The 27,464-nt window shown below is 52.7% G+C and overlaps 2 protein-coding genes across 4 annotated transcripts; both read right to left on the reverse strand.

Annotated features, from left to right (window-relative positions):
- BDKRB1 (bradykinin receptor B1) lies at positions 1–24,727 on the reverse strand. 3 transcript variants are annotated; one of them, XM_074365069.1, is made up of 2 exons: positions 24,615–24,727; positions 1–4,308 (listed from the first exon to the last, which is right to left on the reverse strand). In XM_074365069.1, exon 2 carries the CDS (start codon positions 4,296–4,298, stop codon positions 3,240–3,242), a length of 1,059 nt encoding a protein of 352 aa, XP_074221170.1. In that variant the 5' UTR covers positions 4,299–4,308; positions 24,615–24,727; the 3' UTR covers positions 1–3,239. The 3 variants fall into 3 exon arrangements, with proteins under 3 accessions (XP_074221170.1, XP_074221171.1, XP_045361659.2); XM_074365070.1 differs by lacking the exon at positions 24,615–24,727 and adding an exon at positions 12,344–17,408; XM_045505703.2 differs by lacking the exon at positions 24,615–24,727 and adding an exon at positions 9,023–12,239.
- On the reverse strand, positions 18,091–24,729 carry BDKRB2 (bradykinin receptor B2). The gene is made up of 2 exons (XM_010968756.3): positions 24,615–24,729; positions 18,091–21,441 (listed from the first exon to the last, which is right to left on the reverse strand). The coding sequence occupies exons 1-2, from the start codon at positions 24,686–24,688 to the stop codon at positions 20,352–20,354; spliced, it is 1,164 nt and encodes a 387-aa protein (XP_010967058.1). The 5' UTR covers positions 24,689–24,729; the 3' UTR covers positions 18,091–20,351.
- Positions 24,730–27,464: the final 2,735 nt, after the last annotated feature.

Here is a 27,464-nt window from a genome sequence, read left to right on the forward strand (position 1 = left end):
GAAATCCCATGTCTCTACTTGATTGTCTTGGAGCAGGAGCCCAGGTGGATGCTGGAGTCAGGGATGCTGGAGGCCCGTTTGCTAACACGCCTTGCTGTGCCAGGTGTTAGCCTGGCCAGGTGAGGCCAAGGCCTGGACCCAGGTGTGAAATCCTCCAGGCGAGCGCATCAGCCAGATCCATGGGGACTCAAAAACATACATTTCTCCCGCAGCACTGATCCTTTTAACCAAGTCAGGGATTTCTCCATCTGCGAATGAATAATTAACCTCCCCAGCAGAAGGGCAACAGCATCCTTGTGGGGGTTGCCAGTGTCTGTCCCGCTGTGGGCCCGTGTCCTGTGCTTTGGTAAGTGTTGTGGGCGTTCCTTAAACCAGGTGTCTGCTCCCCAGAGAGCGTGCTGACAGTCTGCTGTTGAGCTACAGGCCTGTGAACAATGTTCTGACTTCTCAGGCCAGCACACTCTTCCAGAACTTGGGATTGTTTTATTCCACCCCTGAAAAGGAAGGCTATTTATAAGCTGCAACTTTAACGCAGGGGCTGAGAAAGAAGGGAAGAGGGCGTGCCGGGTCGGTGCACTCAGAGCAGAGAGACGGCTGTTATTTTCTTTCTGACTCTCTCTTCCTGCCTGTTCTTGTTCCTCTACTACCGGACCCTTGCTCACTTGATTCCTGCCTGGGGCTCAGAAATGGTATTGGCATTGAAGGCAAGCAAGCCGGGGACTCCAGCCTCCACCCTCGGGGAGGGGGCCTGTCCTGCCTGCAGGGGCGCTGCGACTAAGCACCAAGGGGCTGGTGCCCTGGGGGAGCCCCAGGAGGCCAGCTCCCAGAGGACCAGTGGTGTTCCTCTGTCTGGTCCCCTGCTGTGTTCTCAGAACCTGCTTGAATGCTTGGCACAAAGTAGATGTTCAGAAAGTATGAGCTGAATAAATGAAAGCCGACTGTGTTGCAAGAGCTTCCAAGTGTTCAAGGGAAGCCCAAAATGTGGATCCTTGTACTGAACTTAAATCTCTGTAGCCAATTTAAAAACATTTGTGAAACACCACGTGGTCCAGATTAGACACGTGTACAGAGGGGATTCTGCTTGTTGACCTAAATCCAGGCCACCTGAACCTCTCTCTGCTCTCCAGGAAACCCTACGGGGGCCGGGACACTGATCAAAGTGTTGTCACTGATGGCCTACAAGGACCTGGCGGCCCAGCCCCCACCAGTCTCTCCATCACCAGGCCGCAGGAGCACCGGCCTTCTTTGTGTTTCTTAAATGACTCTGGGTCTTCAGTGTTCTCCCATGAGGATTGGTCCTTCCCACGAAGCAGGAGAGGCTGCTCGTTCCCCCCCACCCCCCACTAGTCCAGGGAGACTGGCCTTGGGGCCTGGCCCCCTGGCCTCGGCGCCTGGCCCCCTGGCCTCTCCTCCTGGGTCCCTCCAGCATCCTGCATGTCTGCATACAACCCATCCTCCACCTCTATTCTTTGACCATCTTGTCCCTTTATTCCAACCACCCCATGCCGTGGCCGCTCTTGGCCCTTGTCACCTGCCGGGATGAACCCACCTCTGGAAGGTTCCAGGCAAGCATTCTCACTCTGTGGCCACAACCTCCTAGTTTTCTTGCTCTGTCCCCCAGGTGTTCCCACCACCCAGTTCTTTAACCATACCAAGGTCACTCTACTTTCTTCACCTCCTATATTTATTTCCTTCCCTAGTTTAGCCATTCCTCATGATCTGACCAGTCTTCCCAGTGCCCTTGAACTCTGGCTGTCCATCTGACAAGTCCCATCTCTGGAGCAACCTACTGTCTGCCTTTCTTGGGCCCACTGAGCATGGCTGGAGTAAATCACATAGAAACTGCATGCCTCCGGCTCCAGCCAGGCCCTGGCAGCTGCCGTCTTTGCCCTTGGCCATCACAGAGCCTTCCATCACCTCCCTGCTCCTCAGACCTGAAGTCCCTGCATAACCACCTGGTACTGCTTTCCTCCATCCTCCCTCCTGCCTCTGGGTCTGATGTGTTTCTTTTATCTGGAACACTCCTTTCCCCCATTTTGCTTGGCCAACTGCTCATCCTTCGGGATTCAGTGTATATGTCTCTTCCTCCCGGAAACCATCTCCAGCCATCCCCTCCCAGCCCCCCGGCTGGACACCCCCTCTCTGTGCTCTCGGAGCCCCTGCTCTCACCCTCTCACCCCGTGCTGGAGTCACCCAGTGCTGTGACACTTTCCTAATTACTGTCCCCATTGTCACGAGCTCCTGGAAGGCAGCCATTCTCAGGTCAGCCCTGGGGACCCCAGCAGCGAGAAGAGCACTGAAGCACTAAGTGCCAATAAATATCCTTTCTCACGCAGCCCCTGCTTCTACCCGTGTGTCTCGGTGATGTCCCAGCAGCTCTTCCTGCCTCTCTCCGTGTGTCCAGATTCTACCCCTTGTCACACTCAGCTTACAGTTTACTCCCTTCACAGCCTCTCTGTTGCAGCCTGGAGGAGCCCCCACCTCCGCTGTGTGCTCCTGGAACTGGGTCTGTGTGACGCTCGTGCAATTTCTTGTTTTCTTTCTTTCTTTCTTTTTTATTTGTACTATAATTTTTTCGATCCAAGTAAGCTCTTTGGGGATAGGCCCTCTAGCCAGCGCATCTCTGCATTCCTAGTGGAGGGTGTCATAGCCGGGAATAACCTGGAACGTTCTGAATGGGCAAGTGGACGTGGGATAAGAGATACTTACTGAAAACCTGTTTCCTGTCGCTGTAACAAATTAACCACAAACTTGCTGACTTAACACAACATAAATTTATTATCTTACGGTTCTGGAGACCGCATCCGAAATCAGTGTCACTGGGCTAAAGTCAAGACGTCAGCAGGGCTGGTTCCTCCTGGAGGCTCCAGGGAGAAGCCTCGCCAGTTAATGCTTCTGCTGGGCGCCTGCAGTCCTTGGTGCGTGGCCCCTTCACTGCATCCCTTAGACGTCTTGCTTCTGGTGTCACATTACCTTCTCCATCTCTGGCCCTCCTGCATCCCCTTTGTAAGGACCCTGGTGATGACACTGGGCTCACCCAGATGATCCAGGATAACCTGCCTGCCTCAAGGTCCTGAGCTTAATCACATCTGCAAAGTCCCCGTGACCATATAAGCATTGGCAGTTCCTGGGACTAGGTGCCGGTTATCTTGGGGAGCCTTTACTCAGGCTACCACAATCACATTCCTTATGTCCAAAGTAATTGATAAGGAAACCACACTTCTCGGCTCCCTGCTGTTTTAATTCCGCCAGAAAAGTTGGAGGATTTCTTTCCTATGGGACGAGGACATTGAAGTGAGACTTCTAGGGAGGCACTGTTTATAAAGTTCCCAGACCTTGGTCCTGAAAAGCCGCCCCCAAAAGACATAAATTATAGGATTCAGGCAGCTGTTGAGGAAGGCAAAGAAGTTGGCCCACTGCAGGCCCAGGTCGGTGAAATTCTCCCAGAAGCAGCCTCGGACCGCCCGCACCTGGAACAGGAATTCCAGGAAGGCAAAGAAGTGGTAGGGGGCCCAGCAGATCAGGAAGGCGGCCACGAGTGTGAGGATCAGTGCCGTGGTCTTGCCGTCCGTGGGCCCCCCGCGCCTCGTCCTGCCCACCTCCATCCGCCCTCGCAGGGCCGCCAGGATGTGATAGTTGAAGAAGACAATTGCCACCAGTGGCAGGAGAAAGCCCAGCACGTTTAACTCCACCATCCTCGCGAAGGGCCAGGCCGGGTGGGGGAAGAGCAGCACGCAGGCGGAGACGTTCAGCTCCGGGACGGCCCTGACGGAGCGCAGCAGGAAGGTGGGGGTGCTCAGGAGGCCGCCCACAGCCCAGATGAGCGCGCACGCGGCCTGGGCCTGCCGCCGCCGCCGCCGCCCCCGGCTGGCCATGGGGTGCACCAGCAGGCGGTAGCGGTCCTGACTGATGGCCACCACCAGGAAGATGCTGATGAACAAATTGGCCTTGATCACGCCGTTGACGACGCGGCAGAGGGGGGCCCCGAAGGGCCAGTTGAATTCGTTCCGGATGTTCTCTGCCCAGAAGGGCAAGCCCAAGACAAACACCAGATCGGAAGCCGCCAGGTTGGCCAGGTAGATTTCTGCCGCGTTCAGGCGCCGTCGGGGCAGCAGGAAGACGGACAGCACGAAGAGGTTGCCCAGCAGACCGCAGAGGCAGACGGCGATGATGAACGTGGGTAACACTCTGTGCAGCAGGTCCCAGGCTTCCGGAGCACTGTCGCAGGACGTGGCATTTGGAGGCGGGAGCTGGCTCTGGTTGGAGGCCTGGAGCTCCAGGAGGGCCCGGGAGGCCATTCACAGCGACCTGCAATGAACAGCACGTAGCATCACTGCGGAGGCAGCCAACTGTCCCCCGGGCGGACCCAGCCTGGGTGTGGGAAATAAAGTTTTATCGGCACACGGCCACACCCATTCCATTCTGTGTTACAGCAGCAAAGTTGGGCGGTTGCAACAGCGACGCTGGGCCTGCACAACTGAGAATATTCACCACCTATCCCCTGGGAGGAAGATTTGCTGACTCCTGGTATAAAGGGAAGGACCAGGGCTTTGAAACCTGAGTATGAATCCTGACACGACCACTCGGTGTGGGCCACTTAGACCCACTGGCTTTTATTTCCCTTTTTTGAAAACTGGAGCACATCCTACCCCTATTGTGGGACTGTGGTGAGGACCGGGGAGGGTATTCATGGAGAACTCGGTGTGGTTGCCAGGCACAGAGCAGGCACTCAGTGGAAGTGGGCTGTGGGTCTGAGTAACAGCCATACTATTATTATTAACAGTTTCACAAACGTTGAATGGGCACCTGCTTTGTGCCAGCACTTTGCCAGGTGCTGGAGATACAGGGAACAGGACCCCGCCCCATGAAGGTAACCGTCATCTAGACGGAGGCAGACGAGGAGACAGTGGTCCGTTACTGAAATCAGTATAGAGCAAGGCTGACGAAGAGGCACAGCCAGCGGGTTTGCTGAAGCACCGGGCTGGACCAGTGGGTGTATGGATGGGGGCAATTGTAGCAGGTGTGGTGTTTCTCGGGTTCCACCCCTACAAAACCTTCTGCTACCTGGATGAGTTAACATATGCAAAGTGCTTCTAACGGTTCCTGGCTCTTTGTAAGCACTTGCTACTCGTTAACAGTGGTGCTTAAGGGTCCTTCAACTGGGTAAAGCTCATAGTACCCAACACAAGATGTCGCAAAAGAGAGCTAATCTTGGAAGAGCCTATTTGGCTCTGCAATGCTAGGCAATCACTTTGAGTCTTGGAGCCTGACTTTCCTCCCCTGAAGAGGACGTGACAACCTTCTCGCTGTGACACTGTAACTCACACACTGTGCCATTCACATCAGTTACAATTCACAGGTTCCTCATTCACTCATTGGTCCACTAGGCAAGTGTTTACTGGGTACCCGCTATGTGCCAGGCACTGTTCTGCGTATTTGGGACACAGCAGTGAATCAAACGGGCAAACTCCCCTGCCCTCAAGGTGCTTCTAGCCTAGGAGCAGGAGAGAGGCACTGGCAATGAGCACGCAACAAACCTGCTAGCAGGGGAGGGGCGGCAGTGGAGGCGGTGAGCCGTGACCCGGCTCTAGATACATTCTGAAGGCAGGACCCCCATGGTTTTCAATTGGATATAGGTTATGAGAAAGGTGCACTTGTATGATGCCTGGATTTTTAGCCTGAGTACCTGGAAATAGGAAGCTGCCATCAACTGAAATAGAGATGACAGGGTGGAGAAAGCCCATTTTTTGGCAGGGGAAGATCAGGAGTTCACTTTTGGACGTGTTAAGGTTGAGTTGGGTTGGAAATCAAGTGAGGTGTCAGGGGCTGTTAACTATACTGGACTGGTGATGGGGGACCAGGTCTGTGAGATAATGATACACAGCTGGGAGTTGTAATCACATAGATGGTGTTTGGTATTTAAAGGCAGAGGACTGGGTGAAATCACCAAGGGAGCATGGGGACAGAGAAGAGAAGCTGGTGGGCTGCCAGTTGATGGGTCAGGGGGAGACATGGGAAGCTATGGGCTAGGTGGCTCTGATGGCCCCGTGGCTCACTGAGTTCACACCTAGAGCGTATGGAAAAGCAGGGGTGCTCTTCTTTTGCTATTTATTTCAGGACACAAATCCGCAGCTAAATATTTGTTTTGTTATTTGGCAACGCTTTTAAACTTTGCAAGAAACCCTTGGAGTAGCAAAAAGCAAAAAAAAAAAAAAAAAAAAAAAGTTTAATGAATATTTAAGTCCTGAACTTCTGTCTCTCAAGGAAGTTGACTGTGAACGTGGACCGTGCACAAAGTGTCTGTTGATGTTTACATCATGATGGGGACTGGCGATTTCACTGACCACAAGGAAACCTGAGACAGAACTGCTATCAGAAGTTGGTGGGGCAGGGGCGAGGGTATAGCCCATGGCGTAGGGCGCATGTTTAGCATGCGTGAGGCCCTAGGTTCAATCCCCAGTGCCTGCTCAATAAACAAATAAGTAAACCTAACTACCTCCCCTCAAAAAACAAACAAACAAGCAAGCAAACAAAAAGAAGTGAGTCATTTTCAAAGCTGGTGCCCTAAGACATAGGGGCAGGGGATGCTGTCTAGGGTACTTTGGAAGGATAACTTTTTGCTTACAGCAAACAACTCTCCTTTAAGTTAATTCAGCTCATTTTTGGTTCCAAGTCATCCTGTGCACATACAAGGTGGAGGGATGGCTCATTAACATGTCTGCTCTCCAAGAGCTTCACGGACAGTGAAACGGTGCCACTTTAGTGGCAGCACCCTTAGACTCCTCAGGCAGAAAAATCAATCAGTCCCAGTCCTGATTCAGTTTTTTTCATCCCATTCACGGAATCAAAGCAAAACTATTGAAAGTTCACTCTGGCGAAGTGAAACAATGGACATTCTGTGAATACTGTCCTAAAGTCAGTTTACATGGTTCACGTTGGAAGTAAAGTTGTGTTTTTCTGATGACAGCGCACCCACAATTTGGCAGGGCACAGTGTCACGGTAACAGCAACGTCCTTGCTAACGTAGGAGGCCAGTGGGGCAGAAGGGCACTTTGGACAGGTCCTGGTGCACACACAATTTCTGTGCATAAATGAGTTTCACTATTTTACCGCTGAAATGGAAACTCAGGAACTGAATTCCGGAAGGCTGCGTTCCCGGAGGGCCTGTGTTCTTGGCAGTGGGCTTCTCATTTGTCTCCTGCCTCGGAGCCTGAACCACTGGGAGGTCTGAGAAGGAACCAGAAGGAGGGGAGGATGTTTGCCGTGGACACTGACTGAGTCCCCACATACGGTCTGCTTGGCTTCTCTCCCTTCCCTCCTCCAGGCCTCCTTGAATACGTAGGGCAGGGGGGCTGAGTCCCCTCTGAGGTGTAGGTGCCTGGGCAGGTAAGGGTGGCTCTTGGGGAGCACTGGAGGGGACTCCCATGCCCTCATGAGGGACCACAAGGTCAGTGAGGGGCAGGAGCTGCCCAGGCACCGCCAGACCAGAGCATGGGCGGTGCCCCAGGGGCACAGTGCTGACGGGAGGGGAGGCTGGCAGAATCACGGTCCCCAAAGAAGTTCATGTCTCAGTCCCTGGGACCTGCCAGGATGTTCCCTTATATGGCGAAAGGGACTTTGCAGGTGGGATGAAGTTAAGGATCTTGAGATGGGGAGATGGTGCTGGATTACGGAGAAGGACTTTATGTGATCACAAGTGGAAGTCATTTCATTTATAAGTAAAAGCAGGTGGCAGGGAGGGAGTCAGAGTCAGAGAGAGATTAGAAGATGCTGTGCTGTTGGCTTTGAAGATTCAGGAAGGGGCCACGAGCTTAGGAACACAGGCAGCCTCTAGAAGCTAGAAAAAGCGAGTCACAGCTTCTCCCTTCAAGTCTCCAGAAGGAGCACAGCCCTGCCAGCACCTTGACGTTAGCCGGATGTGGCTGATTTTGAACTTCTGCCCTCTAGAACTCTAAGATAATAGATTAGTGTTGTTCTAAGCCACAAAGCTTGTGTTCATTTGTTACAGCGTCAGCTGGACACTAATACAAAGGTCAAGACCTCACCCTTCCCAGGACACCAGGGACTGTCACCTACTCGACCAGCAGAGACCTCTTCCTGATCAGTCCAGCGGACGCTGCCCGCCAGCCCGCAGGACCCGGCTGCGTCTGCGGCCGGGCTTTTTTTCAGGAGGTTGCCTTTACCAGTTGCTGCCTGTGTTTACGTGAAGTTGGCCAGAGAGGAGAAATTACCCTTCGCTGCTTCCTAGTTCTAGCTCTGATATTTGCCTGACACGTAGTAGTCAATTAACAGCAGCTACTGATACTACTCCTAATATTGGATCCTACTTGAAAAACTTGGGGGTGATGTCAGGCAAGTCTACTAGAGATGATTCCACAACTTCTGTGTGATATTTTCTGAGTTCTGCGTATTTTAAAGCTGGCACCTGCTACTCGGGAGACAGCGTGCCCTTCATCAACAAATTAGCTTTCTTCAAATTAATTTCAGTTCCAACAGTGAGGTGATGGTAACGGCATTTGAAATACAGATACAGATATTAAAGAATGTCAACCTAGTTACATAATAAGATACTGTTTTCAAACCACAAATAACCCAACCAGTTATTGGCCTTATGGAAGTTTTGTAGGTGACTCTGGGGAGACCAATTTGATTTTTATAAATCAGAATTGGTAGATTGTAACTGGTCAGAGTTTACATGGAGCTCTGAGGGCTGTGTTCATCCTTGATGGGTTTCATATGACCCTGCTGTAAAGAACTGCTGAAAATGCCCTCCTGCTCCAAACCCTCCCCCTCCTCCTCCTCTTCTGGAAAAGCAACTAAAACCCAAAGGAGGCATGGAATACAAGTCTCTTTAATTGACCCAAAGTTACGTTTTAAAAAACCATACACTTACAGAAAGCTGAAAAGTCTGCCAATATTAGTTGTAAAAGGAAGGTTTGTGGATTTTTTTTTTCCTGAGATGGAGATCCTCTCTAACATCTTACTTGTATAAAAGAAAAAAAAAAGGTGGTCATTTACTTACTCAGACAAAATGAGAGCGATCACAACTTCAGTGGGGTTTTCTGATGGTGAGAGCTGGCTTTGGAGGTATTTTCTGCTCTGGGAAGCGCTGTGGAAGTGTGAGGGCCTTAAATTACATAACTCCCACACCAGTGATGTCATTGGTGGGGCTGCCAGAAAAGTGGGCCTTTCAGGAGGGAGCAAGCTGGGATTTTGAAAGGAAGCCTACTTTGCACTTTGGGGCTGGCAAGAGCTGACTCACCCACTATCTCCCTCTTTACTGTGGTAACATCTGGGAAGCCCCACGATCTTGCCCAAGAATGGTACAGCAGCCAACATGCCCTTCAAACACACATGGGCATCACTGAGTCCCCACGAGTGTCGCCCTGTATCTGTGGACACTGAGTGGTGACTTTGCCTATTCGCGCTGGGGGCCTGAATGCTTGGGGTTCTGCGGCAGCTTTTGTGGAAGCTGACTTGATTATCCCCTTTTGAATTTTGGCCATAAAGGGTATGGCGCCAAGAATCCATCACTGTGGACCCTGTTAAACAAACAGTAAGCCAGGAAAAGCTTGACTCATGCAATGTGCAGAGTTGAGTAAGATCGGATGCACTTTTCCCTAAACTCCCCTGGCAGTTCTGAAATCTGTCTTTGATGTAAGTCTGCACGTATCAAGTGGAGCCACTCAGGGCCTCGTGTTCAGACCATCAGAAACTGCTGGTTTTCTGTGAGTGTCAGGCCTCAAGATCCTTTGACTGAATGACGCCTACCTTCTGTCCTGGCTGCTAAAAATCAAGACCTTTCAAGCTCCCCCACCAAGTGCAGGAGATGCTTCTGCACCAGGGCTTTGATTCTGGAAAGTGGCCCCCAAATCTCAGGCCTCAGCACCCCACGCCCTAGTCCTGCCTCTTGGACACTCTGCTAGCCTCTCTTGATGTCACCTTGCACCCAGCGTCTCTGGAGCACAAAACGTCCCCTTTGTTTTCAGAATCTGGCCCCCTTGTCGTGTCTCCCTTTTCTGTTACTGACACCTCAATGGGGACAAACTACACTTTTGAATTTTCTAGCTGCTTTCACCCATTGCTGGACACCTTAAAATTATGGAAGCTGGTTATAGGGGGAAAAAAAAAAAAAGGACCATGCCTAGAGTCAGGAGTGGATCTGCGTTTTAGGAAGGAAGCTGGGATTTACCTTTAGGGAAGGGGTCTTCATGTCAGGAGAGACTTGGGATGTTTTCAGTCATGCTGATGTTAGGGAAGTGCCTGCCATCATTTTGGGATAAATTTTAGCCAGAAAAAGTTCTGCAAATCTCAGTCCTTTTTAGTGAGTAATGTCAACTGGGGTGTCGTCAGCCGGACCCCCTTGGCAGAGGCAGTCGGCTTTTCTCCCTTTGATGCGAGTTTAGACAAGACCGTTTCTGAGAGGTGTCTGTCCTCAGGAGATGTCTTCCTGCCCGGGCACATGTTTCCCCCCCGGAGAAGGAGACCAGCTCTGCCAGGACAGCAGTGCACAGGCCTGATCCTGGCTTTGCCTCGCGCAGAGGGCAGACTGTGAGAAGGGGCCAGTGCGTGGCGGGCCACGTGGCCGGGACTGCCAACGCCTCACGTGCCACCGGTAGGGGCTGCAAGTGGTCTTTTGGGGATGGACTCTCGGGCAGCCTTGCCAGGGCCGGGGGGTCCCCACCCCGTGGGTGGGATGGAAAGTCCTCTAAGGAAGATGGATGTTCTCACGGCCACTCACCAAGGTTGGGAAATAGGCAGTGGGCCTGGATCCAGGGAGGGGAGGGTGTGCCTCTGCCTCTGAGGCTGTGGGGTGTGGGAGCCTGAATTCTGGGGCTGAGGGCAGGATGAGGGAGCCTCACGTCTAGAAGGGCCCACAGGCCCCCAGAATGTGGAGACAATGGGAGGGGGCTATGAGACAGAGCTGAGGCTGTGAGCATTTATCTTTAACAGAGACCATGCTGGTCCCCATGATTGGGAATGCATCTGTGAGATGCAGAACTCAGGGTTTTCAGTTTTCAGAACTGAGTGCTGAAGAGAACTTTCACATTTCTGGAAGACTGAAGGTCATCCTTGACCTGCAAGCAAGCAGAGAAAACCACGTGTAGTTGTCACTGTGGTGAGTTCTATGAAGAAGCACTCAGGAGGCAGTGTGCCACAAAGCAGAGAGGGGGGTGAGCATTCATACTTCAGGATGTCAGGGAGACAGAGGGAACACTGGCGATATGAGGAGAAACCAACGAGCTCAGGGCAGGCAGAGGGAACAGCATAAGCAAAGGTCCTGGGGCTGCTCAAGGAACTGAAGAAGCAAGCGTATGAGGTGGAATGGCTGGAGAGAAGGTGGAGGGTGGGCAAGGCGAGCCCAGACAGAGCCTGGGACAGCAGTTTATGGAGTTCAGAGTTTCCCATGTCCAGTGACGTTGCAGGTTGCAGGTGAGCCACGGGGTCAGGACCTGGGAGAGCGACAGGAAGGAAGAAGGATTGAGCAAAGGAAGAACTGAGCTACAGGGCAGACTTAACAGAAGCCTCCATAGACCTGTGAACATTCTTGAATGGGATGACCCTTCAGAGCTGTCTGAGTTGGGACAAGAGGGCTGGGCTTCCCTCCTCCCCTCAGCCATCGAATGCAGGATGCCCTGGAAGGCGGTGGACCTCAGGTGAAGCAGCACCCTTCAGCTGAGCACTGTCTGCCTGCAGCATCCCTGGTAGTTGGGGTAACAGGTCTCTCGTTCCTTAAAGAATGGATGGCACATCCGCCAGAAACAGGCAGTCACCCAAAGGTTTGAAACATTTGAGAAGAACACCCTGACCCTTGTGTGGCAAATGAGTTGGAAGTATTCAAGGCTGGAAGAGGAGTTGGAACTGGGGATGGATTTGAGATGGTGCCTGGAACTGAGAGTGCCTGGTAGTGCATGGGGAAGGGGGAAGCATTACAGATTTTTCTAGGAGTAACTGGGTGGTACCATTTACCGAGATGGGGAAGATGAAGGAGGAATATGTTTTTTAAAAAGAGAATCAAAAAGGCTGGTTTTGGAATTAAGTTGGAGATGCATGTGAAATAACTAAATGGGGCTCTCCACTGGGCATCTGGGTCAGAGAAGGTTCCTCAGAAGAGAGCTGGTGGCAGAGATGTGCATCAGCCAGGGGTCCCCAGAGACACAGAGCCAATGGGATCTATCTGTCTGCCTGCCTATCTGTCTGTCTGTCTATCTCTCTATCTATGTATGTATGTGTCTACATATCTATATATCTATGTATCTATCTATCTATCTGTCTATCTGTCTATCTCTCTATCTATCCATCATCTGTCTATCAAGAGATTTATTTCAAGGAATTGGCTTACATCATTGTGGGTGCTGACAAGTCCAAAATCTGTAGGGCAGGCCAGCAGACTGGAAACTCAGGCAGGACTTGAGGCTGCAGTCTTGGCGCAGAATCTCTTCTTTTTCAAGAAACCACAGTTTGGACTCTTAAGGCATTCCTACTGCTTGGATGAGGCCTACATTAATGAGAATCATCTCCTTTACTTGAAGTCAACTGACTGGAGACGTTTGCCACATCTACAAAATACCTTCACAGCAGCATGTAGATTTGGGTTTGGTCAAATAACTGGGTGCTGGAGCCCAGGCATGTTAACACATAAGACCAAGCATCGCAGTGTTTAGAGCTGTGATCCTGGCTGGGATTATTTAGGTGGGCCACGTAGAGAGATGAGAAGAGGGTTTAGGATGGAAGGCTGAGGAATTCTAACACTTAAACCTCAGGTGGAAAAGGAGATGCTGGGTAAGGAGAATAGGAAGGAGCAGGCAGTGAAGATCAGGTTCTGTGCCAACCAAGTCTGGGAGCCCCCGGGTTAGGCAAAGTCGTGCATTAGACAAAGCACAGTGGACAGGACTCTTGTCTGCAGACCTTCTCAGGGCCTTGAATGTGTGTCTGTGCAGCCCCATGAGGAAGATGTTGTAGTTGCATTTCTCAGACTCATTTGACTAGTCAGGAGCCAGGCTTTTGTTCTTGTGGTGGTGGTTGTTTGAGAAACTTTCGGAAACCCTGCAGAAGTAAATAATGGCACCAAAATAGCTTGAACATTGGAAGGGGAGCCCTGCAGCTCCAGAAGAAGATGATGACAGGACTCAGGTGAAGAGGAAGAATTTGGGCAACTAACTGGAGCAGGGGTGCTGAGTGAGAGGCACTGTTCTTCGGTGATGGAGCACGAGGGGGCGGGTGGGCTACCCCGAGAGGCCTCTCAGCAGGCAGGATGCCGGGGTCTCACTGCCTTGTCTCCCTCCAGGTGGGCAGGAACTTGGTGAAAGAATCTGATCCCAAAGCCGGACCCCAGTCCTTAAGGTCTGATGCAGAAGTCACGGTGGGCAGGTCCCTGCCATGCAGTCGCTTTGTCAGGGTTTAAATCCCCGCCCCATCACCTCTGAGCTGGGTGGACTTGGACCACTTTCTATGCCACCTCCTGGAACCTCGGTCTCTTTTTCTTTTTCTTTTTCTTTTTTTTTGGTTAAAATTTTTTTAAGTTATTTTACTTTATTTTTAAAATTATTTTTATTATTTTTATTTTAAAATTAAATAAATTAATAAAATATTCATTTTTATATTTATTTTTAGTTAAAAATTTTAATTAAAACTTTTTACTTTTTATTTTTTAGTCTCAGACTCTTAGTCAGTGGAGCAGGCCTCTGCTCAGAGTTTGGGGATCGCATGAGATGGCGTGCTGACGTGGCGGCCCTTGGTCAGCAGCCAGCGGGAGCTGTCCCGGCTTTAGCCCCTTGCGGTGGTAGTGTGGGCACAGGAAGGGCTACATAAGCCGTCCTGCGTCTGGGCCGGGGCTGGGGAGAGGAACGGGCGTGCTCTGCTGCCCACTGAGTGGGCCGTGCCGTGACTCAGCCTGGAGGGAGGCGTCCAGAGGGGCCTCGGAGCCCTGTCCTGGGCCATCTTTCAGGCTTGTTTATAAACAGCCTCCCACTGAGGTGGGCTTGGTGGCTGGGCTGTCGGGAAGCCCAGAGCCTGGCCCTGTGGCCTCCTCTTAACCTGGTCCAAGACTCCCTCCCGGAATGGGCTTGCCTTTTAGGGAAGGAGGAGAGAAACGAGGCAGCCCAGGTCCCGGGTGAGCAGCGACGGGGCACTGAAACGCAGCACCACCGAGCCTGTGGTGCGCACACTGGGGCCCTGGGCCAGTCCCTAACATGCTGCGTCACCTTGAGAGAGGCCTCAGCACCCTCCTTTGGAAGAAATCTCAAAAATTCTGTAAGACGGCATATCCCATTCTCACTTAGGAAACCTTCTATTGCCAACTAGCAGCTCCAGCCCCCAGGAGACCTGAAGGAATCGTCTGGTCCCCTCTTCGTTTGTTAGGGGAGGGGTGTGCACGGACGACCTCCGTGGTGAGCAGGTGCTCAGAGCTGTTACAACTCCTGCATCAGTCTCCTGGAGCGGCCGCATCAAAGTACCCCAGAAGGTGTGGCTTAAAGGAACAGAAATGTATTCTCTCCCAGGTCAGGAGGCCGGAAGTCCAGAATCAAGGTGCTGGCAGGGTGGGTTCCTCCTGGAGGCTCTGAGGGAAAGTCTGTTCTAAGGCTCTGCCCCGTTTCCAGTGGCTCCAGGCAACCCTTGGTGTCCCTCGGCTTGTAGAAGCATCACTCCAGTGTCTGCCTTCCTCTTCTCAAGGCCTTGTCTCTGTGTCTCTGAGAGTCTTTTCTTCTTATCGGGACCCCAGTTACTGGATTCAGGGCTGATCCTTATCCAGTATGACCTCACCTTAACTTAATTACTTCTGAAAAGACCTTATTCCCAGATAAGGTCACTTGCTGAGGTGCTGCATGGACATGAATTTTGGAGGGCAGGGGACACTATTCAACCCACTAGGACACCTTCCTCTCGTTAATCTTTGTAACACCTGGATCCTCATTTTATAGGCAACCCCCCCAAAACTTGGAGCAGTTAACTGATCGTGTCCAAATCCCCACAGCTGGCAAGTGGCAGAGCTGGTGCGTGATCTGGGAACATGGCTCCAAGTCTGGGGGGGTCCCTGGCCTGTAGCTGTTGCCTCTTACAGGTTATAAAGCCCCCTTTCCAGAGTCATTAGCTCTGGGTGACCTAGGCATACTTATTCTATCATCTGCCCATTTCACTGATGAGGAAACTGAGGCAAAGGGCTTAGGCGGGAAATGAGTAAAGTGCTTTGCCAAGATCACATGGCAAGTAGGTGGCATGGTAGGGACTCAAGGCCTGGCCTCCGGGGTTCTTCCTCTACAATTAAATATTACATTTCAGTGTAGGCTGGGGAAAGAAGCCAGACACGGAGGCACAGACTGCATGATTCCATCTACATGTAATGTCCGGCACAGGCAAATCTAGAGACATAAGGAAAGTTAGTGGCTACCAGAGGCCGCGAGGAGCGAGGAATGCAGTGACTGCTAATGGGTGTGGGACTTCACTGTGGGGTGATGCCTGGGCTCTGGAATTAGAGAGCAGGGCTGGTTGCGTAATTCTGTGAATACACTAAAAGTCACGGGAATGGCTGAACTATGAGGCTGGTAAATCGTATCTCAGTAAAGCTGCTATAAAACATATCTCATTGTAAGGTATCAGCCACCAGCCTCTGGGGAGGTGACTTAGCAGGAAGCAGTCACTCACAAGCCCCAGAAGATGCAAAGTCTGTTCACTGGGGCAGAAACAGCCCAAGCTGAGACTCAGAAGCCCTCCATGCAGGAAGGCACCTTGAGCCCTTTCTCGGTCACAGAATTTGCATCCCTCTTTTAAGGCACGAATACACAGAGAGCAGGTGGGCTTCTGGACCACCCTCCCGAAGAACCGCACGGCCTTAGCAGGTTATTTCCCTCTCTGGGCCTCAGTTTCCACATCCCAAACTGGCAATGATACAGGCAGCTGCCTACCTGAGTGATCATGAGGGTCACAACTAAAAGGAACTCAGCAGAGTATAGACATTTTCCTTGATCTCAGCCAAAAACACACAAACAAACCATTAAACTTTCAGCCACTGCTATTGCCAAACTGTGACCTCCTTGCTCAAGCCTGTCCCCCACATCCTCCTGGGGCTTGGCGAGAGGTCAGGGCTGTGGGACGCTCGGCAGGGGCTCAGGGATTGAGGAACTAGGAGGTGGGCAGCACGTGGCTGGGGTCGACAGATGCAGACTCCACCTTCCGAATCATAAGAGCGGTGCTCAGGTGCCTTCATCATCAGCGGTAGCTGCCACCAGCCACAGCAGCATCAGCACCAGTTCCTGACTGGTCACCTGGCAGACAGTTTACACCTCTGCACCTGGCCGTCACCCGCTCTGTCTGAGCAGACTTGGGAGTGGGGCCCATCTCTCGTTTCCGAGTCCGCCAGAGGCTCCCCTGGGCTTCTCGCCATCACAGCAACTTGCTGGGGCCAAGGAGGGTCAGGAGTTGGGATCCGTTCGTGTTGCCTGGCTGGGGTGGGGCGAGGTGGGAGGGAGAGCCCTGCCCAGACTCCTCCAGATTGCAGACTTCCTTGAGTCATGACCCACTGTGGAAGAAGTGCCTTGGATGAGTGAGCTCCCTTGAGCACTTGTGGGCAACTTTCTCCAAGCTCAGGGCCTTGGTGGGAAATGTGGGCACTGAAGGGGGATGGAATATCTGCTGGGCACTGTCCAGGCACTTATGTCCAGTACGGCTGGAGGATAGAGAACGAGCCAGGGACTGGAGAGAGGGAAAGAGACAAGGCAGGGGCCAGCACATGAAGGGTCTTGCAAGCCATGTCACGAAGACAGAACTTTATCCCAAGAGTGGTGGGACCCTGTTGAAGGGTTTCCGGTTAGAGATGCCATCATCACCTTCCCCATCATCTTCATTACAGCCGTCACCCTCAGCATCACCATCATATCCATCACAGCCGTCATCATCACCATCCACATCATCACCATGGGTTGACTGCCAACTCTGTTCCAGGCTAAACACATTTATACTCAAATCCTGTTAACAGTGCTACGAGGTGGATGCCATTATTATCCCATCTTACAGTTGAGGAACTATAGGCTCAGAGAGGGTATGTGAGATGCCCAGGACACAGTAAATAAGAGTCTGAGCCAGAATAAGATGTGGTATCCAGGTCCGCCTGATCCCAAGGCCTTAGCTCCTAAACACTGTCCTTTACTTGTATAGCCTCCCTATTGGCGTATTTGCATTCTTAAAAGATGTCATTGGCTGCCGAGTGGAGAATAAGAATTGGGAGAAGGATGTGGTTAATATCAGAGATGGGGAGACCAATGAGAGATGATGGTTAGACACAGAAAGAAGCAGATAGATCCATGAAGCCCTTAGGTAGAATCTGAAATAGGTGCTAATTCATTGGGTGGAAAGGAAAATGGAGAAGGTGCACTTAACCATAAGCCCCAGGTTTCTAACATGGATGGATGGATGTGTAGACGGAGCACTGCCATTTCTGTAGACTCAGAATGCGAGTTTTGTTTAGTGAATGAGTGAGTGAACGAATACAAAAATAATGAAGGGGTCCCAAAATGGAGTGGGTAATGAATCCCCCGTCACCGGGAGTATGCAAGCAGTGATTAGACAACTATTTGCTCTAGACCTTGTCAAATGGAGAGCAAATGGAAGGCACTTGATATATATAGATCGATTGATCTGTCTGTCTATCTATCTGTCTATATATCTATCATCTCACAAGCATGAATGATTGGATTCCTGTCATCCTTGTTCCTCTAGGGCCTCATGGGGCCTCATGGGCACCTGATGGGAGCTCAGTAATGAGTGACTGGTATCAGAATGTAGGATGGGAGAAAATAATAAAAACTTGTCAAAGTTTCTTAAATTTCTACTTGAAGTATAATTTTAGAATGTGTACATTTTAATACATGTTAATAAATGTACACATTGGGTATATATAATCAAAATTCTTTTACTTATATGGATACGCAATCACTTATATGGATGGCTTGGTCCCCACTGATCCACAGGGCAGAAGCCCTAAAGTAGTTTGAGTGGAAATAAATGAAACTCCTTGCTCCATCAAGGCTTCTAACTGCCTGTGGCAGCGTCCCTGACAAAACTCACTGTTTTGAGAGTTGTAACAAATGAAAGAAGTTAAGCAAAAAATGCCTCATTCATTTATTATGCTCGACAGAAAAGACACATGTTTGCACTGTTCATCCATTTCTCCTCTTTTGTAAAACCCTCCCTCTTTACAATGTAAAAGCTCTTTCACAGGACGGATGTTCTTTATCACAGTATCAACACAACACACCCGGCAGCACCCCTCCCGCAGCCCAATTGCTCCTCAGACCACGCGTGGACCCTTAAATGACCTTTAGGAGCCCTTTAGGGCTGCGATGGGGCTCTGCTCATAGGACACCCTCAGACCATACACACCCGCTGATGAATGAGGGCTACACGTTCGATATCCCAGCCTCCTTTCCCCCCCGCCCCCCCCCCCAATATCTGCTTGGTTTAACACAATTCTAATACTAAACTGTTTCTGCTTCTTATTTCGCCTGTTTTCTTTCTCCAGCTGCAGTGTGTGTGCTTATTGGGGCAGAGGGGTGAGAGAGACAGAAAGGAAGAAATGGCTGGGGCAGGGAGGGAATCTTTTTTCACCCTTTTTCTTTTAAAATCCAGACCTAGCTTGGTCAGGATTTATGGGCTCTTTGCCATCCAAATCCGTCTGGTCTTCCAGGTTCCATTCTCTCCAGAGAGAGCCCACTAACAAATCACCCATTTACAGAGCGAGTGAGCTCTTCCCAGGCGACGCCTACGTTACCGCCCCGTGCAGCTCCCCAGCTCTCCTGTTCCTGAGTGCCCCTCCCGGCCTTGACTCTAAGCGGCTTGATATTGGCGCCTGAGTGATGCTTTCTCCCGTGGGCCAGCCACACGAGGCAGATTACAAAACGTGTAGAAAAAGAAGAAACGAAATCCCCCTGGAGGACCTGGGACTTGGGGCCAGGGCTGTCTCTTTAGCTTCTGGCCAAGGATGCTGGTCCAGCTTCTTCCTGCCTGACACCTGGTACCCGCCCTCGGCCCCGCCCACCACGGCCCCGCCCCGCCCCGCCCACCACCCCGCCCCTGCCCCGCCCACAGGAGGCAGAGCTGTTCCCTCGGCAGTTGGTTGTTGGGCAAATGATCGGATGGAGGCAGGTTGGGAAAGGCATTCTCTCATCTCCATTGAAGAGGTGATCTTCCCTGAAAATGCTGTGTGTGGGGGGATGGGGAAGAAGAGGGAGGAGACTGATGGGAAGGACAGTTGGGGGAGGGAGCTGACGTTAATAAGCACCTACTATGTGTCAGACACTGATTGGTGCTTTGCACAACCATTACCTACAATACCAAGTCTCTCCTACAGACCTTTTGCTGAACCTTAAGTAATTCCCTTTCTGAGGGCATAATAATGCCTCACATTTACATAGCACCTTTCATTTGTCAAAGTCCTTCTATGCCTGTTACCTCCTTTAATCCCCCAACAACTTCGAGTTACAGAGGAGGAAACTGAGGCAGGGACACAGCCACGTGCAACTCGTGATCCGCTGAGCTGGGGCGTCCAGCCGTCACCTTGCCACTCTGCACTGCCCACAGTGCCTTGCTTGACCGCTCATAGAACAGCCTTCTGGCGGTTGCAGGTGCTGAATCACTCCCACATGGGTCTGCGAGTTCCTTCAAGACGGAGACAGAACTCTCTTTTTTTCCCCTCTTGCCCACAGTGCTCAATGCTGTGTATACAGCAAGTGCTGGATAAGTGCTTACTGGGCTCTTCTTTGGCACAGACCACCTTGTCTTTCTGTCAGGGGAATGAAAGAATCTCAGTCCCTGGGTTCTTACCAGAGATCTCTCAGAGTTTAACCTTCATTTATTTGAGAAATCATCCTCTGAAGTCCCAGCTGAGTGGATTAAAGAAACGCAAGACAAAACTTCAGCTGGGCCCCGTGTGGATACTCAGATGCTGCACCAAAGCCGGATTGCATTTCTGGAGATCTGGGCGGTCCTGCTGGGGCAGCGTGGGACAGCATGTGGGAGGGAAGCTCAGTCACTCCTGTCCCTACCCCCAGGCTCGCTCCACTCCTGGGAAGGAGCAGACTGGCTCAGGGGTGGCAGCAAATAAGAACAATAATACTGTCGTGTTTATGGGACCTTTGGCTGTGCACCAGATCCCTCCAGCCTCGCAGCGTTGCTCACTGCAACTTGGGCAGGGCGGGAATTTCGCTCTTCTGTTGTGCTGGAGACACCGACTCCCTGCCCAAGGTCACACATGGGATGCCTTCCGTCCCTCCTTGAGCGCATCCTGGAGAGCCCCGTCCATCAATCGTCACGCGCATGAGTAGCCCGGGTACCATTGCTCCCTGGCTGCTCCCTACCCGCTACGGCAATTTGTGAATCTGGCGTTCCACGGAGATGGAGGTCCGCAGCGTGCCCATGGAGTTCTCCATCTGGTTGGGCTCCGACAGGCAGCCCGCTTTCCCGCACAGCCGCCGGTACACCTCCCGAGACTTCTTGCGGAAGCGCTTGCCCACGATCACGTACACCAGCGGGTTGAGGCCGCTGTTGCTGTAGGCGGCGAAGGAGGCGATCTGCGTGAAGACGTCGACCACGTGCTCATGCCAGCAGCCGGAGAGGACGCCAAGGCGCAGCAGCGTGTCCAGGAAGGTGCTGATCTGGAAGGGCAGCCAGCAGATGACGAACAGCAGCAGCACAGCCAGGACCAGAACCGTGGCCTTCCTCTCCGTCTGGATCTCTTTGAACTTCTGCATCTCGTTGTTGCGAAGCACGTTCATGATCTGCACGGTACAGAAGGTGATGACGCTCAGGGGCAGCACGAAGCCCACGGAGTTCAGGAGGATGTTGGTGAACACTTCCCAGCTGTGGGACGGGTAGTCGATGAGGCAGACGGTGACGTTGTAGCCCTCGTCCCTGTACTCCTGCATGGTCCGGAAGGCCAGCATGGGGGAGCTCAGGAGCAGCGTGCACCCCCAGATCACCACGCTGTAGAGCTTGGCCCAGTGCACCCCGCGCATCCGGCCCATGGACATGGTCTTCACCAGCGCCAGGTAGCGGTCGATGCTCACCAGCATGAGGAAGCAGATGCTGCTGTAGAAGTTCATGTAGACCACGGTGTTCACCAAGCGGCACAGGACCTCCCCGAAGAGCCAGTCGAAGTTGTTGGCGATGGTGATGGCCCAGAAGGGCAGCCCACAGGCCAGGAGCAGGTCGGCCGCGGCCAGGTTGCCCAGGTAGATCTCCGCCACCGTGCAGCTGCTCTTGTGCAGGCAGAAGACGCTGAGGACAAAGATGTTCTCTAGAGCCGCCAGGATGAACAGGACCCAGAGGAAGGGGGCCTGGGTGGTGTTGAGCCAGCTCAGCCACTCGGAGTGGGCGCAGGTGCTGCTCTGGGGAAGGGTCCTGTTGAGAGCAGGTTGGAGGACTTGCGAGGTGACATTGAACATTTTGGCGCTGCAAGAAAGTGGAGAGGAGGTTGTTACACCTCGAGGGCACAAGAGGAAGGAGAGACAACTGATGCAGGAGGAGAGGGGATGCTTCCAGAAGGCGAGGTCAGGGGTGGTGCTCAGGCCCTTTCTGTGCTGTGTTCAGGGACAGGTCCGGGCACAGCTGAGTCCCTAGGGTCTTAGAAAGGTGCCTCTGCTCCTTGGGCCTAAACTGAGAGCTCATGTTCTTCGCCTCCAGGCTCCACTGGGATGTTTCCTTGGCCAGCATCCTTCACCCACGTTGACAAGCGTGAGTCTTGGACCCGGGACCTCCTTGAAGCTTCCACAATGGGAGGATACACAGTGTGTTCCTTCCTTATTGCACGGGCTCCTCCCAAGGGAGCTGGTCTCTGTCAGCCACTCATGCCTGGGCTGTGGGTGAGTAATTTATTAGAAGAGAAAAATGATATCATGCCAGACAGGGAGGTTCCAGCCTGGCTCCGAGACCACAGCCCACCTGCCCGCACCCTGTCTCCCGGCAGAGGGCAGTGTAGTGCTTTGGTACCTTCCATCAGTATAGTGTTGATGATGATAAGAGGTTGCTTGACAGAAACGGAGGGCAGGGGCTTTGGAGTCAGACTGTCCTCTGGGTTCAAATCCTGGCTCTGTCATTAGCTGTGTGACCTTGGGTCAGTTAATTAATGTCTCTGAATCTTAATGTCCTCCCTTATAAAGTGGGAATAACAAAATCTGCTTCTCAGGGTTGGTTGTGGTGGGGATCTGAGACAATGGTGCGAAAAGTCCCAAGCACTATGCTTGTTTCAGTAAACATGAATAATTACCTATTTTTTGTGGTCTTATTAAAATAATCAAACTCCTGCACCACTGTTGGCAGGTTCTTGCTCCTGTGTTGGTGACTTCATCATTAACCCACTGGCTTCTCTGTCACTCTGGGGTGAGACTCAGACCATGGAGCAGTTCACTTTCTGGAAGTGTCGCTGTTAAGGCCAGTGCATCTCTGCCTTCAGCAAAGAGGTATGAGGCTTGGACAGACCTGGTGCTGACCCTAGCTGTGTGGACTTGGGTAAATTGTTTGACCTGTCTGAGCTTCCATTTTGTTTTCCTTGGAGTACAGGAAAACTCTTTCCCTGACTTGCCTGGCAAGGCTGTTGCAAGGTTCAAATCCAAGAGTAGGAATGGAGATGTTGAGAAGCCAAAAGTACAACGCAGAGGTGGGATGAAGGGGGCATTTTCTTAGCGCTCCGTGGGGTGAATGAAGAAGGTGGAGGCAGAGGGGCTCTTCTTCGGCAGTTTATTGTTGGGAAGGCTCGGAGGGGAGGAGCTAAGCAGCAAATTATGGGAGGGAATTTCCTGACTGCTTCCGGGATTTCCTAGGAAAAGCCCCCATACGTCCTGGAGCAGCTGGCTGGCTTTGAGGGGCCAGATAGGGGAGCGGGGATTAACTCATTCATAGATGCATTTATTTTAATGTTTCTTGAGCATCTCTGCCATGCTGAGCTCCACCTTGGCCGTAGGGACCCAGAGGGGCCACCACACATCTCCTGCCTTGCCTGAGTGCCCCACAAGTGTGACCCAGAGTGCGGTGAGGGCAGAGGGGTCGGGGGAGGGGTGAGTGGAGGAGGTTGGAGGTGACTCTGGAGCTGGGTCTCAAGGGCTGGAGAGCATGTCAACAGGCCCCAAGAAGGAGGGAGGGCAGGTCAGGCAGGAGGAGCAGCTTGGGCAGAGGCACGAGTGGGGAAGGTGCTGGCATGTTCTGGCAGGTGGACTCCATGTTGGATGGGGAGGTGGGAAGTGGCCAGAAATGGGCTTGAATAAGGGAGTAAAGATGGTCTTCAGTTGGGTGCTAAGAAAGCGAGGCTTTGTCCCTGAGGGCTTTAAGGAGCGAGTGATGGAATGGGAAGCATCCCCTGGAAAGAATCTGCCAGTGGAGTGGTGGTTTTAATATATTCAAAAATTCTCTGATACTCCTTTCAGAAGGCAGAATCTAATTCCTCTTCTAGTGAGTGTGGCTGGACTTAGGGACTTGCTTTCCACCCAGGTGGCTGTGATGGTGTGTGACTTCCAAGACTAGGGCAGAAAAGCATTGCAGCTTCCTCATTGGCTTCTTGAGTTGCTTGCTCAGGGGGAGGCCAGCCACCGTGCTGTGAGGACACTCAAGTAGCTCCTTAAAGAGGAACCAACTTGCCTCTTTGGACATGGATCCTCTGGCCCCATTGAAGCCTTTAGTTGATTCTGGTCCCCCAGCCTTTGAGTCCTCCAGCTGAGGCCCCACATATCATGGACTAGGGACAAGCCATTGCCACTGGGCCGGAAATTCCTGACCTGTGGAAACCGGCAGGCTTCTCTGCAGAACCTCTGAAGGTAAGACCTCCCTTGCTCAGTCCCACTGGTCCAGGCTTTGGCCCCATTTCTTCAGGTACAAAAGTCCTGCCTCCTCAGTGCCCCAGACTTGGGGTGTTGCCTCTCAGGGCCTAGCTCCCCAGAGACCCAAGGGTCATACCAGGTGCTACTTTAATTTCCCAGCAAGGGAGGCCCTAGCCGACAGGATGGCGCCTGGCCTGTACCTGACTCTGAGAAGCCACAGGATGGTCAGAAGGTGGCCTGGGGAGCACTCGGATGGGAGTCGTAGGGCCCGTGTTCCATGGCCCCAGCTAAGATGGCCATCCAGTCATCTCCATGGTAGGTCACACCTGCCACTGGGCCCGCTGCCCTTTGTCTTACTAACACTGCCCCCCCTCAGGACTGACCCTCTCTTTCCTCTGCTTCCATTAGGGATCAGTTCCCCCTACATTCTCTCTTTGGAGTGTCCTGACCTTCCCCGGATATCAGCCATATGTTGGAAACATCTGGTCTTCATGGCCACTGGGCACCTCTGTGATCTCTTGGACTTGACTCCAGAGTTTCACTCTTTCCCTATCTACATTCATCTGGGGTCACTCATAGGTGTCCTCCTGCACACCCCTCCCCCAGACAGAACAATCCACGCCCTCTGCCCCGGCAGACCTCTGGGGATGTGAACACTAGCCCCACTATCCTTTGAGTAGTTTTGTCTTTGAATGCAACTTTGCCTGTGGCTTTAACTGCTGTCCAGCGGAGGAGGGGCTCGCTCTCCTGGGTGTTCCTGGCTTATCCACCTCCCACCACCAAGAAATAGTAAATCAGGGAATCCCTTTGACTCACCCGAGAGAGGCAGTGGTGGGCAGGGCGTCCTCATGAACAGACAGGAACATTGGTCTCTTCCAGGCAGAGAACATTCGGATGCAGAGGGGGACGTGAGCGAGGCCCTGCCTGGGCGACTGGAGGAGAAAAGATGGTTAGATGGTGGAACTGGGGAACCATAAAACACACACATTCTCCACTGGGGGAGGGGAACGGGGCCTCCCTGTAACAGATACTCACTAAGCATCCCTCACACACTGGGTGCCAGGATGTAACGTGAGAGCAGCATCTGCCCTGCAGGAGTTTATGGCCTAGTGGAGAAGCCCAGGCATTACTGTGTCCCTAAGTGACCGAAAACTGCTGTAAGTGCTCTGAAACAAAATGCAGGGCCCTGTGACAGTACGGAATGTGGGGCTTTAAGCCCGCCTGGGGTGGGGGTGATGAATATTTATTGTGAGACCTGGGAGAGCTGGGTGAAGGGATGGCAGTGGAGAGGAGGGTGTCTGGGCAGAAGGAGCAGCAGGTGCAAAGGCCCTGAGGCAGGAAGAAGCTTGGTGTGAATGTGTGTTAGGCCCTAGAGGCTGCTGGGAGACAGGACTGTGGCATGGGTAGGGGCTGGGGGGGGCGCAGAGTAGAAGCAGGGAGACTAGTCAGTAGGTGTGGCCCATTCTTCCAGGCACAGGATGAAGGAGTTTGAAAAGGATGCATTCCAGAGGTGTTCAAGGAGTAACACTGACATGTCTGGTACAAGACTGGATGTGGAAAGGTTGGGGCTGAGTGTGAGGAAGGTACCAAGGATGCCCCCACCACTCTCTTGTGCTGCCACCTCCTATAAAGGGGACGAAGAAGGACAGCTGACTTGGAGAGAGAGGCTCCTGTGTTTAAACTTCAGCCTGTTAAGTTTGAGGTGTTTGGAGACTTGCAGGTGGGTCTGGAGCTCAGGGGAGAGATCTGGGCTGGGGGCAGTTTCACTTTGCAGCGCTGGAGGTGACATAGACACAGGATCTCCAGGACCTCGGAGTCTAACAGGCAAGTTCAGATGAACATTTCCAATCCACTGCGGTGGGCATTGCTCCTACGTGCTCTCAAGTTCTGAGCCCCAGGGGGAGGGTGGAAGCCTTTCTCCCCAGGGGGGCTGGCACTGACACAGCCTCTCTACCCCTCTTCAAGTTGAACTGCACTCAGATCCAGGGAGGTGGGCATCGGCGGGATGCTTGCTTTGCAGAGGGGGAAACGAGGTGCAGAGCCAGAGGGTGACCTGTCCAAGCGCCACTGCTGCCAAGACCTGGAGGTGGGACTTAAACCCATCTGGTGCTAGACTTCGACCTCGGCCCAGCATCCTAGGTGACCTCTCGCTGCTTCTAGGAAGGGCCTGAAAAACCGAGCTCACTCGTGCACGTGTGTGTGCGAACATGCGTGTGTGCATGCGAGTGTGTGTGTTTGTTTAGCCTTGGACCTGTCCTGCCCCAGCTTTCGGCTGCCCCTCAGCTAGAGGAGTCTGTGAAGACCCCAGCTTCCAGAAGCCCAGCTCTCCTAATATTGTGGGAGGGGGAGATAAGGCAGTGGACCATTCTGGAAATTTGAACACGTTGGGAAAAAAAAAATTGAGGCTGGATTGGTAAGCAGGAAACGAAGCAGAAGATACTCAGTTAACACCCAGAAAAGGTTTCCCCAAACCCCTAAGCCGAGCTGAGGTCAGGATTTGAACTTGCAAGAGATGAGATGCGTAGCAAATCCTTTTGATTCTTCAAGGAGGGGGCTCGGGGTAGGGGAGAGAGACTTAGTAGGGTGACCTTGTGAGGGGCCCTGCTGGGTCCTGGAAAGAAGATTCAACTGGGGGGGTCAGAGGTCATGTCATGTGTTCAGATCACTCCCTCCTCAGTGGCAATTATTGTCCATTTTTCCGGTGCTGGAGAGTCAGTGGGGAAGAATGGAGACGAGCTTCCCCTCCGCCCTGTGGGGCTCAGCTCCCGCCCAGGGACCTCGGCCGGCCTGCTCGCTGGACCTCCCAGCTCGGCCTCCAGGGGAGGTGGCCTGCTTTCCCTCCCTGGCTGTCCTCTGTGATGGGGCCACCTGGTCTGTGGTGTCCCAGCATCTTGCAGAATCAGCCCACCTGTATCCTCACTGTTTGCCAGCAACTGTCAACAGTGGTCTCGTTTCCAAAACAAAGTTGAGGGCTTTTCTCTCTATGGTGTCCAGAGAGCAGGGGTTGGAGGACAAGGGAGAAGCTGGGGGTCTGAAGCCCCTTGAGGTGTGGTTGTGCGTCTGCTTTGGAGGCCTGCCCTGGGGGAGGATGGATGGGATCGCACACCACCCCCTGCTTCTCCTCCTGGGGGCGCGGGGACTCTATTCACCACAAGGTTGCCTGGCTTCCTGTGGGGTTTGGCCCAGAGGGGCACCTGAAGGAGGCTGAGGGACAGAGGACAGTGAGCGAGAGGCAGGGGCTCCCATCCCCGCCTTGGGGCCTCCAGGGCCAGGCCGGGCCTGGAGCCCTGACAGCACCCATCAGGGGCCCTTCCCAACTTGCTGTCGGGTGATTCTGGTAACCCCCACCTCCCCTCGCTGGCTCAGGCCCCAGGCGGGGAGGGAGCCGGGAGTGGGTCCTCCCGCAAGGCCTCTGCTGTACAGGCTCTGAGGCCCTGGCAGTAAATAGACCCTTAAAGTAGGTAACTAGACTCTCTGTTGAACAGAGCCTCCACTCTGTAAATAGACCCTCTGTTAAGACTCTTCATATTAGCCGGTTAGAATGTGCTCTCTCCTACTGGGACCCTGCCTTGGGGTTATAAACTCGGATGTCAGGGAACTATTTAAGGGACTGTGGCTGGGGGGGGCGCCGTGGTGTGTGGTGTGGCGGGCACGTGGGCACTGAGG

Source organism: Camelus bactrianus, chromosome 6, assembly GCF_048773025.1.
Source record: "Camelus bactrianus isolate YW-2024 breed Bactrian camel chromosome 6, ASM4877302v1, whole genome shotgun sequence".
NCBI classification, from domain to species: Eukaryota; Metazoa; Chordata; class Mammalia; order Artiodactyla; family Camelidae; genus Camelus; species Camelus bactrianus.